Source organism: Argiope bruennichi, chromosome 3 (genome assembly GCF_947563725.1).
Source record: "Argiope bruennichi chromosome 3, qqArgBrue1.1, whole genome shotgun sequence".
NCBI lineage: Eukaryota > Metazoa > Arthropoda > Arachnida > Araneae > Araneidae > Argiope > Argiope bruennichi.
In genome coordinates, this window is record NC_079153.1 from 73,869,367 (window position 1) to 73,882,233 (window position 12,867).

At 28.4% G+C, this 12,867-nt stretch overlaps 1 protein-coding gene across 2 annotated transcripts in view; it reads right to left on the reverse strand.

Annotated features, from left to right (window-relative positions):
* Positions 1-12,560, reverse strand: part of LOC129964185 (uncharacterized) — a 37,812-nt gene extending 25,252 nt beyond the window's left edge. Inside the window, exon 1 of one of the 2 annotated variants that reach the window (XM_056078905.1) lies at positions 11,469-12,556. In XM_056078905.1, the coding sequence (XP_055934880.1) occupies positions 11,469-12,083 (615 nt within the window). In that variant the 5' untranslated portion in view covers positions 12,084-12,556. Of the gene's footprint in view, positions 1-11,468 lie in introns of both variants that reach the window. The other variant, XM_056078906.1, reaches the window with a different exon arrangement.
* Between the last annotated feature and the right edge of the window lie 307 nt (positions 12,561-12,867).

Below are 12,867 nucleotides of genomic sequence, written 5' to 3' on the forward strand. Positions count from 1 at the left end.
GGTGGGAGGGTCCACAATGGATGAAAAATGCTTTTGAATTTCAAAACATTATGGGTTCCACCAACCATGATTGGAATGAAGAAGAGATTAGAAAGGAAAAGTCTAAGACGACTTTTATATTATCAAATAATGAAGCCTGTGGTGTTGCAAACTGGTACTACAGATATTTTTCGAACTATGATAGAATAGTTCGTCTTGTTGCATGGATCCTCCGCTTCATGAACAACTGCAAAAATATAACTGAGAAGAAGCATGGTGAATTAACCGCTACAGAATTTCAGGAAGCAGAAATGAAGGTTTTATTTATGATACAGAATGAGTCTTTTCTCCCAGAAGAAGAAAAGAGATTAAAAACCCTACAAGTATTTAAAGACGATCTTGGCATCATCCGTTTGAAAACTAAAATTATTTATCGCAAGGACAGTGAAGATTTTCTTAAACCTATTGTTCTTCCTCCGAATCATGAAGTGGTAAAGCGGTTAATCTATAATGCTCACGTTAAGAACTGTCATGCTGGAGTCCAGATACTATTGAATGCACTTAGAGAAAAGTACTGGATCCTAAATGGAAGAAAAGCGGTGAAACATGTGGTGGCCAATTGCATTACGTGTAAAAGATATAGCTCAAAGAACATAGAAGTTATAAGTCCCCCCCTTCCAGAAAATAGAGTAAAGGATGCTGCGGTGTTTCAGATAACTGGCGTTGATATGGCTGGACCTTTATTCCTTAAAGACAAGAAGAGCTGGGTTCTGATTTTTACTTGTGCAGTGTACAGAGCAGTTCATTTCGAGCTTGTTACTGCTGCATCGACTGATGTTTTTTTAATGGCCTTTAGGAGATTTGTTTCTCGCAGAGGAAGATGCACAACAATATACTGCGATAATGGCTCCAATTTTGTTGGAGCAGCCAACTATTTAAAACAACTGGATTGGAACCGCATCCAAAAATATGGAGCAATAAACTCTATTGACTGGAAGTTTAATCCTCCAACTGCTGCCTGGTGGGGCGGATGGTGGGAGAGATTAATTAGAATTTTAAAAGATCTTTTGAAGAAAGTGTTAGGACAGGCACGTCTCAATTATGAGGAGATGATAACGGTTTTGGCAGACTGCGAGCGTGTAATCAACTCAAGACCTCTAACTTACATTTGCGAAGAGGAAGCTATAAAACCAATTTCTCCATCGATGTTCATACAAGATGTGCATGAATGCAATCTTCCTGATATAGATGCTGTAGAGCAAAATTCTGTGAGCAATAGATTCAAATACAGACAAGCAGTGCTTAAAGACTTAAGAAATCGCTTCAGATCTGAGTATTTGGGTGCTCTCATACAGCGGAGAAATAAAAAATCAAGAAAATGTACAGTTACTGTTGGTGACATTGTTATGGTGGGAGCAGATAATAAAAAGAGACTTGTCTGGCCTTTAGGTCGTATCACAGAAATCATACCAGGTAAAGATGGACATGTACGACTTGTTCGAGTGCAAACTTCACAGCAGAATTTCCTGCGACCAATTCAAAGAATATATCCATTAGAGTTAACATCCTCTGATGACTTCTCCACTTCGATGACACCAGATGATTTGAATAAGTCAAATGACATCACCAAAACTTCTGACAGTACTTCTGGCAACGAGATGAAATTTAGTAGAGCCGGAAGAAGAATTAAATTGCCAGAGAGACTGAACTTGTGATTTATTTTGTTTTTGATTGGACATTTTCACATTAATTTTTCATTTTTATATTTAAATATTAATTGAAAATTTGTAAAACGTTGCCATTTATTGAATCTCTTAACTGTGTTTAACTAATAGTATTATATTTTGATTATTATTTATAATCAAAAGGTGGGAGGATGTTGAAAATGTATTAATATTTTATTTTATTTATTTGTTTATTTTAGAATGGCAGCGTTATTTAAGAAATATTTTTTGCTGTCTCATTTTGTAGATGGCAACTTGTAGATCAATCCCAAGATGGAATAAACAAAGTTTGAATTTTTTACCGGTGGGATATCGTTTTTCTATTTTAATATAAAAAGCGAAAGAAAACGGTGTTTTTTCTTAGGCAGCTTTAACAAATGATCAACTTAAAATACTTAAATTATTTTTGGAAAAAATAAACAAATCTGTTAACTTATCTAACCAATAAAAATTTATTGCATTTTTTTTAAGAATAGAAAGTTTTCAGGAGTAATTTTTATCAGTTATTTCAGTAGCCTATTTCTATAGAAAATTTACACATCGTAAAATGATACAAATAAGCAAACTTTGGACAACATGATTATTTACTAAAAGTAAGTGTCTATCATACTTTAAATTGTGAATGGACTTAGAAATAATAAAAAATGTTTTCTGCAATCAAAATTTTAGGAATTTGGTATTCTTGGATGTTGTGCAATATATCCTCACACTTCTAAACTGTTCAATAAACAGTTTACCTAAAACTTGAAATCTATTCTTTACATCTTCCCATTTCTTCTTTAAAAAAAACAGTTAATTCATACTATGTTAAGTATTTGCTTGTTATTTTTAGAATTTAACACAGAATGATTGGATAATAAAATAATTTTTAAAAAAAACTATTAAAAGTTAAAGTACTATAACTAAGAAAAACTTTTACAGAAAAGTATAACATGTTTTATTCTCCGAATCAGTACTGCATTAACATGTTTTATTCTTAGAATCAATCTTCAGAGATTTTTGGATAAATGAATATAAAAAATTCTTTGGAATTTACTCCTCTTCAAATTTACATATGAATTGCTACACTCAAAAACTGATAGCATGAAATAAGATAATTATCTTAAAGTGTATTTAGCACTAAATGAATTAAAGGGATTGGGGTCACATGAAATTGATAACATTAAGTGACTGATAATAACCAAGGTTACATTGAATGACTGATAACAACCATGGTTACATTAAGCAGTAGTACTGCATATGCATATATTACTGCAATTGTAGCTTAGAAAATATTGCCAATCTATTCAGGATAAATATGAATATAGATAAAATCAAATTAAAATAAAAAATAAACATGTTTGTTTTATGCAACAGGCATAAAGCAGATATGGACTGAAATAATCTTTGATAAAGAATCAATTCACAAGCCAAAATTATAACGACAAAAAGTGAAAACTGCCACACTGACAGTAGTCATATCTTTTTATATAAGAGGGAAAAAATTAATTTTTCAATTATGAAACATTATTAAAAATCTTTAATACAAATAAATATAATTTGAAGAATATTTACAATAAAATTACTCTTTGTTTCAAATTAAAATTAATACAGTCAAATCACTACACTTCTCAGAAATTTCTTGAGAAAAATATAAATCTGTGCAAAACTACAAATAGTTTTACTCTAGTCAATACTAATCTAATATTACTACTCTAGTAATACTTAATTTTCATACTTCTCCAGTTTAAGGTTCATTTAATTATTTGTTTGCAGAAAAATTCAAAAATAGTTCTCTAACTAGTTTAGAATCATGCAGTATCAGCTTTCAGATAAGACAAAAAAATTTATTTCACGAATTAAGATTACAAATTTAGTACAATTAAGTAAATTTTTAAAAAGTTTTAAAAAAGTAAATATAAATGCTGAAACAACAATTAAAATGTGAGAAAATACAAAATGAGCAAATGAATTTTAATATAATAATTTCAGTTACTTTTTCCATTATTTGCCAGTTTGTTTCGTGACAAAACTTGTCAGATAAAAATTAAAGATATTTTTATTCCCTCTTCGCAATACTAAATTCTTCATTACTAAAGATTTACAGATCCAACAAGATAACCTATTACAATATTAAAAAACACTTTTCTATGATAATTATACCATGTATTTTTTACCTAGTTTTTTTTTTTTTTTTTTTTTTTTTTTTTTTACAAAAAGCTTATTTAGCTAAGCCCTACTTCTGCTACTGAAGAAAGATAAATTATTTACTTTCAATGTTTCAACAAATCAATTATATTTCCACTTTTGTGACCCTCAAAGTCATAAGAATTTTTAAGTTAAAAAAACTGTTAACAAACTCATGTAAATTTGGAAGACACGAAGAAAAAAACTTCAATAATAATAAAAAGTAGCTTTAAAAATATTTGAATTCTTAAACAAAAACCTAAACATTCTCTTTCTTAATACAAAGATTATGGAAAGTGGAAAAGATTGTTCAATTCTCAGGTCATTTAAAGTTAAGACATGCATACTTGACTCCCATTCCAGAAAAGATCCCATCAATCCCGAAAATTATGGACTAATATCTTTATTTTTCACATTAAAATGAACTAATCAAAAATGTATTCGATGAATGCCAAACTCAAAATCATATTTTCAACCTTAAAAAATATGGTTTCAAAAAATCTCTTTCAAAAACACGTCAATTATTTAGAATAACTGAATTTATTACATTCAAATTGTGAACTGAGAATATGTTGGTGAAGTCTTTCTTTATTTATAGTTTGATAAAGGTTTCAGCTTTTGATAAGGTTTGATTACAAAAATCAGTCTAAAAATTCATTTAAAATTTTTAATTAGTTCTATAATTTTTAATTAGTTTTATCATCCCATATACAACTAATAGCCACACAGTTCAAAGAAACAATTCCATACTATATTTTAGAGAAACCCCTCCGCCTTGCCCAGAATCAATCACAAAACAACCCAGACATATCAGTGGTTGAATTATGTACAATTGAGTTTGGCAATTCTGGTATAATCCTTAGGTTATCAATTATCAAACAAGACCAGATTCCACTATAATACATTTCAACAATTCTTAAGACAACTAACTTTAGAACAATGAAAACTAAAATTTCATAAAAGGGAGGGTTTTTATAGAATTTTATAAGTAAATAACCTATTTAAGAAATTCAAATTAGAATCAGGCCATACACAAAGGGCAGGTTATTTTAGCTTTAAAAAAATCATAAATATACAGAAATCACATTAAAACTGCAACCTTTTAAAAGATTAATTTTTTTAAAAATAATAAATGATGAAATTATGTATTTTTTCTACAAGAAAAAAGAAAAGAAAAACAAAATTCACATTAAATCTAAATGTATGTTTGTATACATTAGTTACAAATAGGTTTGTCAACAGGTTAGATTGCTTGACCTAGAACTACTGAACTTGGATCACATATACTTCGGCAAGTGCGAATCTGCACCTCAAACTGATTTTTCATTAATTTAAATTAGAAAAATGATGCAAAAAAAATTATTTTTACATCATCTTAAGATTAAAATATATATCTTTTTTTTTATACTAATTCTTTAAGATATAAATTAAGTTTTAGTTTTTAATCATATTTTAAAAAAATATTTTTAGCAATTTTCTTATAATTTATTTCCCAAAAAATAAAATCTAAACTGCACAAGCACATTATGCATTCACGAGAAAAATTAAGCTGACAAATGCTTAAATTAAAAGAATAATCCTTAACTGGGGAGGTGCGATATCTCAGACTGCTAAAGATAGATTTTTGGTCACCCCTATTCTCTTTTTAACTCAATCAAATGGATTGACCCTATAGCTTCCTATTTCGTGACCTTTACTACACATGCTCTTTTTCAACCAGTTTCAGTGAATGCTTTTAAAAATATTTTGGCTATTTCTTTGGGCAACATCTGCGAGATTGCGCCTCTCTTTTAGTGTTCCAGTACTATACAAGGCTTAGCAGATGGTTCTAAAACTTGGTCCTTGAAATATCATCCAACCTATCGATCCTTGTTATGAAGCAGAGGTCCAAACACTTTTAAATGAAGTAGAAAGTGATTTTAGTGATGATAATTGTACAGAAGATTTCTTTGATGAAAGTTTGCATTCGACTGATTCTGATTTGTATATTCAAACATAATTTTTTTTAGTGATAATATATTTAGAAAAATTCTAAAATATATTAATATGCCAGGAGAAATATCTACAGAATTTATGGTTGATTTTTATACTAGTACTTAACCTGTATGTTTAAAATGTCCTCGAAAACCTTGCAACTAATGTTCACAAGTTTCTGCATAGAAATGATGAAAATAAAAAAAAAGGTCAGTTTTACTCCTTGTCATTCTTTTTATTTTTCATATAATCATTGAATTTTCTATTATATTGTTTTCTATATACCTTTGTATATTGAAAAAATAAATATGATTTAAAAAGTAAAAAGTAACATGTTTTTTTCAAGAATATTATTTGTTGTAATATGTAATTTGAGAAGAAAATTTCCAAAAGTAATTACTTTTTTCAATGATAATATACTTTGAAAAATTTCTAAAATATATTTATATATCAAGAAAAATATCTGCAGAATATATTGGCTGATTTTCATACTAATACTTTTATTAGAACATTTAATTTGAGTGCAAAGAAAGTTAAAAGTTAAGTAAAGTTAAGTCCTAAATTTTCACCTCTCCAGTTAAGGGTTAAGTTAATACTTATTGAAAATTAAACCTAGAAAAGAATGGTTTTCAGCATGAATCTATAAAAAATAAAATAACCATAAAATAAGATATTTTCTAGATAATTTAAAAACATTTATATTATTAATTGAATAAATTAAGATAAACATGGTATTTAAATATGTATGTCTAAAACATATATTTTTGAGTAGTTTCGTGGTTAAAGAGAAAGAAGATACTTTGAATTTTTAAACTTCGCACTATTTCATCCCGGAAAGCATAATTCATGTACAAATACGAAATAACACTTCAATTTACAATACGACACAAGAGCAAAAAAAGCAGCAGAAATATTTTTGACAATGATTATGTACTATGAGATTCTGATAGGGATTTCTTTACACATGTGGATTTAGTTAAGTAGAATATAGGTATCTTTTAAAAAAATTTGTTTAGATGGTCAGATTTTTATCATGAGAACCGTTGATTTAAGCAATTTCACAGAGCTCCTCATGTAGCAGTAATGAAATAAAAAAAGTGCAATTAGATCAAGAAATAAGAGAACATTTTAGTTAAGTTAATATGGGTTAAATTAAGATAAAAATTAGGAACTTAATAAAGTTTTATATTTAAAGATATCATTATATATATATATATACAGGGACCGACTTGGCTTAATTGAGGCCCGGTTCAAAAAACTTCTTTGGGGCCCCTCTCTATATTCACAAAATATAGATTTTCGTGATAAATTTATAAAATATAGAATAATCTCAAAAATATAGATTTTTTTGGTATTCATATGATAGATTAATGAAGAAGCTAACATAAAACTGATGGATTTTACACTGTACTGATATTTTGCTTAAAAAGAGTTCATTGAAAAAAGGAAACATAAAATAAACTTTCTATTCGAATTGGAGGCCCCCTTCTGATGTGGAGGCCTGGGGCAACTGCCTGTATGCTTCTACTTTAGTCAAGCTCTGTATATATACATATATATATACACATATACACACACACACAGATGTCCACTCTAAATGGGTACTAACACCTAATTTAAGAAAAAGTAAGAAATTGCATATTGATGCTAAAATTGCATGAAATTGCCGATTTCACTCATGCTTGGTCAAAATGCTTCGTTGTAATTTCTTGAGATTTTTAGATATTTTTACGAATTTTCCTAACTTTTTTCCCAATTGATAAATTCCGAGAATTTTTCCTCGTTTCTCAGTTCTGTCGCTATCCTACATAATTCCAGGAAAATTGAAGTCATAAAAGAACTCTCAGAATGACAGCGAATGTGTGATGGTTCATGGGTAATGATGAAATTAGATAGACTCTCAAAATACCCTATATTAATTTTTTTATAATCAAACTTTCTAAAAACTGTATTAATAACTTACAAATATTAGAAACCTTGTTATAAGAAAAATTCCCAATACGATGGTTCCCCTTTCCTGATAATAAAAAAAATGACCCAAATCAATCCTTTTTAAATAATGTTTCTCCTCTCATCCTCATGCATTTTTTAACATCATTAAATTACTAAGTAGAACACTATGTAGTCTCAATGACCTGGGTTCTTCAGGTCTTTTCTAATTTGGTTCAATTTCAGCCGATTCTTTTGGTTTCATAAGCTTTATGAAGTTTCCCTCTCCTCAAATTTAAAATCAAATTCATTAATATAAAGATTATTTTCTTGAGTAATTTATGTTTATGTTTTCAAATCCAGTATCTCTCACTCTCTTTTTTTTTATCTTGAATGATCCATGTTAAATCTTTTGATTTACAACAATGCAATGCTATTTTTATTGAATAGATTGATATAGCTACAACAAGTCTTATTATCAACAAGAGATACAGCTGGAGTCCAAAGCCAAAGGCCAGTGTACCGGTACAAACCTTTATCAATATGATGAATTACATATTTTATAGAATGCTTGGGTCGTATTTAGTAAAATACTCTAGAGATAATAAAATTTTTAATAAAAAGGTCCATTTTATTGTGAATAAAATTGAGTGAGTTATGAAAATTTGAATATCATTATCTTAAAAAAATATGAGATTTTAGATCACTCCATTAACCATCTCAAAGAAAATATGCTAATCAGCATTCAGATTTCCTGAAGCTGATTAGCCTAAAATTGTGAAGTTATTGACTATAAAACTGTAACAATCAAAACTTCACAACTCGGTCAGATTTAGTCACAGAAGATAGAAACATTTTTTTTTTAATTTAAAAGTTGAAATGTCAAGAATATTTCACTAAATATGTTTCCTTAAAACCAAAAGACTGTATAAAATTTAAATTCTTTTGTTTCAGAATTACATTTATTAACTAAAACAAAATAGAGTATCATTATTAACTAATGCCTAAATTTTACAATGAATTGTAGAAATTCTTACTGAGTAATTCTTTTAGAGATACTGCATTAATTATAAAAAATATTCTGTTGCACACATAAGATTTCAGTGCTCGACAATAATAATTTTATGCATTTGATTTCCACAAAAAAGTTTTTGTATTAATTGAAGTTAATCATTTCTGCTTCAATTTAAAGTTCAAATTTTAAAGAAGCTATAAGACTATTAAAATGTGTAGCTTAAAAGTATTTTGCTAAAGACACTATTAAAAAACCAAGTTACATAAAATATTTAATTGAAAATTTTAACGAGCATTAATCTCATGAACCAGCTGGTCACTGAAGGTTATTAGTAATGAATAGTCATATGGTCTCGGTAAGTAAAATAGTTGGATATAATATTATATTATAAATTCATACTTAAAATATTCAACCAATACAAAATCAAATTTCCTGATATTTTAAGAAAACATATAAGTCCAAAATTCAAATTTGAAGCAATAACATGTTATGATACAAGGTATCACAACCCATGTCTGTCTTGTACAGAATTCACATAAAAAGTTAATATTCAAAAATATTTCAAGCACATGAAAATAAAATTAAGAAAACTCTAAAAGGGCATTGATACATTAAAATAAGAACAAATTATACTTTCTAAAATAGAATTTATATTATTCAGCAAAGCTAAATACAACTCAAATCTGACAATAGAGTATAAAATAGCAAAATTTAAAACTGTTAATCATAACAAAATAAATATTTAATCTACTTAATTATTTATATTTACACAAGAAAATTAAATTATTGCTATCTTTTAATCCCAAAACAAATCAGAAGTTAGATAGAAACATTACAATAATACATGAGGATGTTGGCCTACAATATTACTGAATGGCTTAGGTTTTCGATACCCCATAATTTCCAATTAAATCATTTATCTAGTTCTTAACTCTTATTACTGTAAATTAGACTGATGATGTTTTATGAATTTAAATATTCATATTTTTTGAGGAGAAATCTCAATAGTTTTATTTACTTTTTTTAATCCTCAGCCAAACCAAATTTCAATGCAAAACTATAGCCAAGGAAGTTATCCTTCAACATCTCTGATATACACATGGTTTCATTCATCAGCAATCAGCATTTATAAGAACTTTCAGCACTGCCATCCATCTAAATTCCCAGTTTTTAATACTGTAGATTAAAACATTAACTCTTTTAATTAACTTGTTGAAATTTGCTTATATATTACCAGTATATTATAATTGAAAATTTCCCTTTCTTTCAGACACCTGTTTGACAAATATATATAAATTATATATATAACAAACTACAAAAATTAATTTCCTATTTTATTTTTCTATGGTTTGTCATCTATCTCTCAAATGGGACTGTAATATAATTTTTTTTCAGTTTAGATGCAGTACTGTTTTTAAAAAAATTTTTTTTTAATCTAAGGTTTTAAACAAAGTTTATTTTAAAATTGAAAATCAAATTCAACTGGATAAGTGCATAAATTTATTTAAAAGTTATCAAAAGTTATATAAACTTCAGCTACTAGGTTGAAACAAATTATTTCAAAATAAATACATTTCACTAGGTTTGTAATCGCATCTAATTAAAAATTTTGTAAAAACAATGCTATACTGTATACCGATAAATCACTATGCAATCAATAATTTTTTTAAAAAAAACCTGACCAAATCAGTGAAAATGAGATCATTCAAATTAAAACTGTTCTTTGTGATTATTAATCAACTTGCAAATTAAGAAATTCATAAAAATGCAAGCCTAAACTTTTTATATGTTACAAGGTGTTTATTGTTTAAATATTTTGCAAACAATTTAAATATATTAGAAAAAATTCCAACTAACAATTTAAAATTGAAATGTACACAATAGAAATACAATCAGGAAAAAAGCAATAGTTATATATGTCTACAATTAGCCAGACAAATATTAAATAAGATTTTTTATTACATAAAAAGCTGAATCTTTTTTAAATATACTATTCTTCCAGAATGATTACTTCTTAATTACTATTACTACTGAATGATATAAATGGCTAAATATAATAAATAAAATATTGAAAGCAAGGTTTTATTTATTATACTTAAATTGAGACATATATATAGAATTAAACTTCAAATAGATTAATAATCCATGTAATCAGTTCTTTTACACAGGTGATCATGTTACATCTATACAAGCAAGAATTTGCATATTAATAATTTTTAAATATTTCGCGTTCAATAAATGGGTCAATAATTGTAAAGTCAATTAAATACAATGTTAAAATTCCTATTTATAATTTTAAAAAATACGTTCCAAAATACTTTAGTATATATAAAGTATATATGCTAACTAAGTTCAACTTTTACAAATTTTTCATATTTCCGATCTTAAAAGAAGTGCTATTTATTAGACTAATTTATAAAAATAAATGTTAAGTCAAAATATTCCTGAGCAAAATAAAATTTTATAGTAAAAATCTTACATAAAGTATGAATATGACGGTTATTTTCTTAAATTCAGAAATTTTATTTCTAAAAAAATTTCTAATTTATTAATCCTTTTGCGACTTTTGCATGTAACAAAACTATTTTAAAAAAAAAACCCCTTTGTTTACAAGTGACGTCCCATTTTTTTTTCAGAGCGGGGTGGGGGGGCTATGTTTGTAAACAAAGTGAGTGTGTTACCTGATAGATGTACTGTCTTCCGTCCGCTGTCTTGGCAATCCTGAAGGAATTCCTGTTCAAAAGTCGCTGACTCTCTCGACCCCTACGCCCCACCCGGAGCATCAAATCGTACCATACTTTCTGGAGAAGTCCCCTGGGCGTGCTGATGGCATGTTCGAAGTAATGCCTGAGTTTCCGTCGGTCATCCATATCGACCATTTGTAACTCTTTTTGACATGCTGTGCCACGGGATTCCCTCTCCAGATCCTTTAAAACGGCACGAAATGTCTCATTGGCATCGTTGAAAGCACTATCTTTGACTATGTCGATCTTCCTGTGGACCATGGGGGAGCGATAGTAACGACTAATTGCATATCGAATAGCAATCAATGAATTAACACTAAATCTTTGGCCATCTTTAGTGCGAGCTTGCCCGTAGAAGCCCTTTAGCATCGCGGCGATTTCTCTGGGCGGCAAATTATTGATGGTTTCCACGCCGTGCTGTACACAGTACTCCCGAAACAGTCTAACACCATACCTGGTTGCTTGTCTAGTTTTTGCATTGTCCGGTTGAATAATACTATTACCAGCTGCTATATTATCCATATGAACTATACCAGGTATCACGGCGTCCATCTTGAAAAACTAAAAATTATAGAATAGCACACGCATGCGCAATATAATTTTATTTTTAATCCCATTAATCTCATTCGCATAATGAGGTTGCCTTTATTTTAACGTTGTTTTGCTTGGACCTACTTTTATCGATTTTCCTCGAGTGGATGCATGAATGAGGTGACTTTGTTTTCGTGTCATTGCGTAGCGTTACATTGGTCGTGGATCTGCGGAGGCAGTGATGCTTGTTAATTATTCCCGCACTTAACATAACACTAGGAAATGACAGAAAACACAGAACACGTTAACGGACTACGGCATCTGTGACGAGCAATGGCATTGTAGTCAACTCTGTAAGAGGGTGCGTTCACTGGAAAATGCTCTACAGTTAGAAGACATGATATCATACTTGGTGGCGCTGTTATCTGATCCTCCGCAAGCGATTGATTTTTTTTAAAAAAAATACGCATTTCATATTAATTATGAAATCGGAAATAAAGTGATGGCGGTTATGATAAAATGTTCAATAAGATTAGGTTGCTTGTGATTGAAATGCGCAGATAAATAAAAATGGCTATTAAGTAAGATACGGTTAAATTTTCGAAAATGCATAATATGCATAAATAAATTGCATTGATTCTTCAATTAATCCATTAATGTTATTACTAATAATAAAGTTTAATTGCTTGATTATTTTTCGCAGGCGAAATTATTTGATTAGATTGGATTTAAAATTAAATTGATAGAAAATTTTCTTTTAATGTTATTCATAATGTCGAATAAAAAAATATTTATAAATATTCAA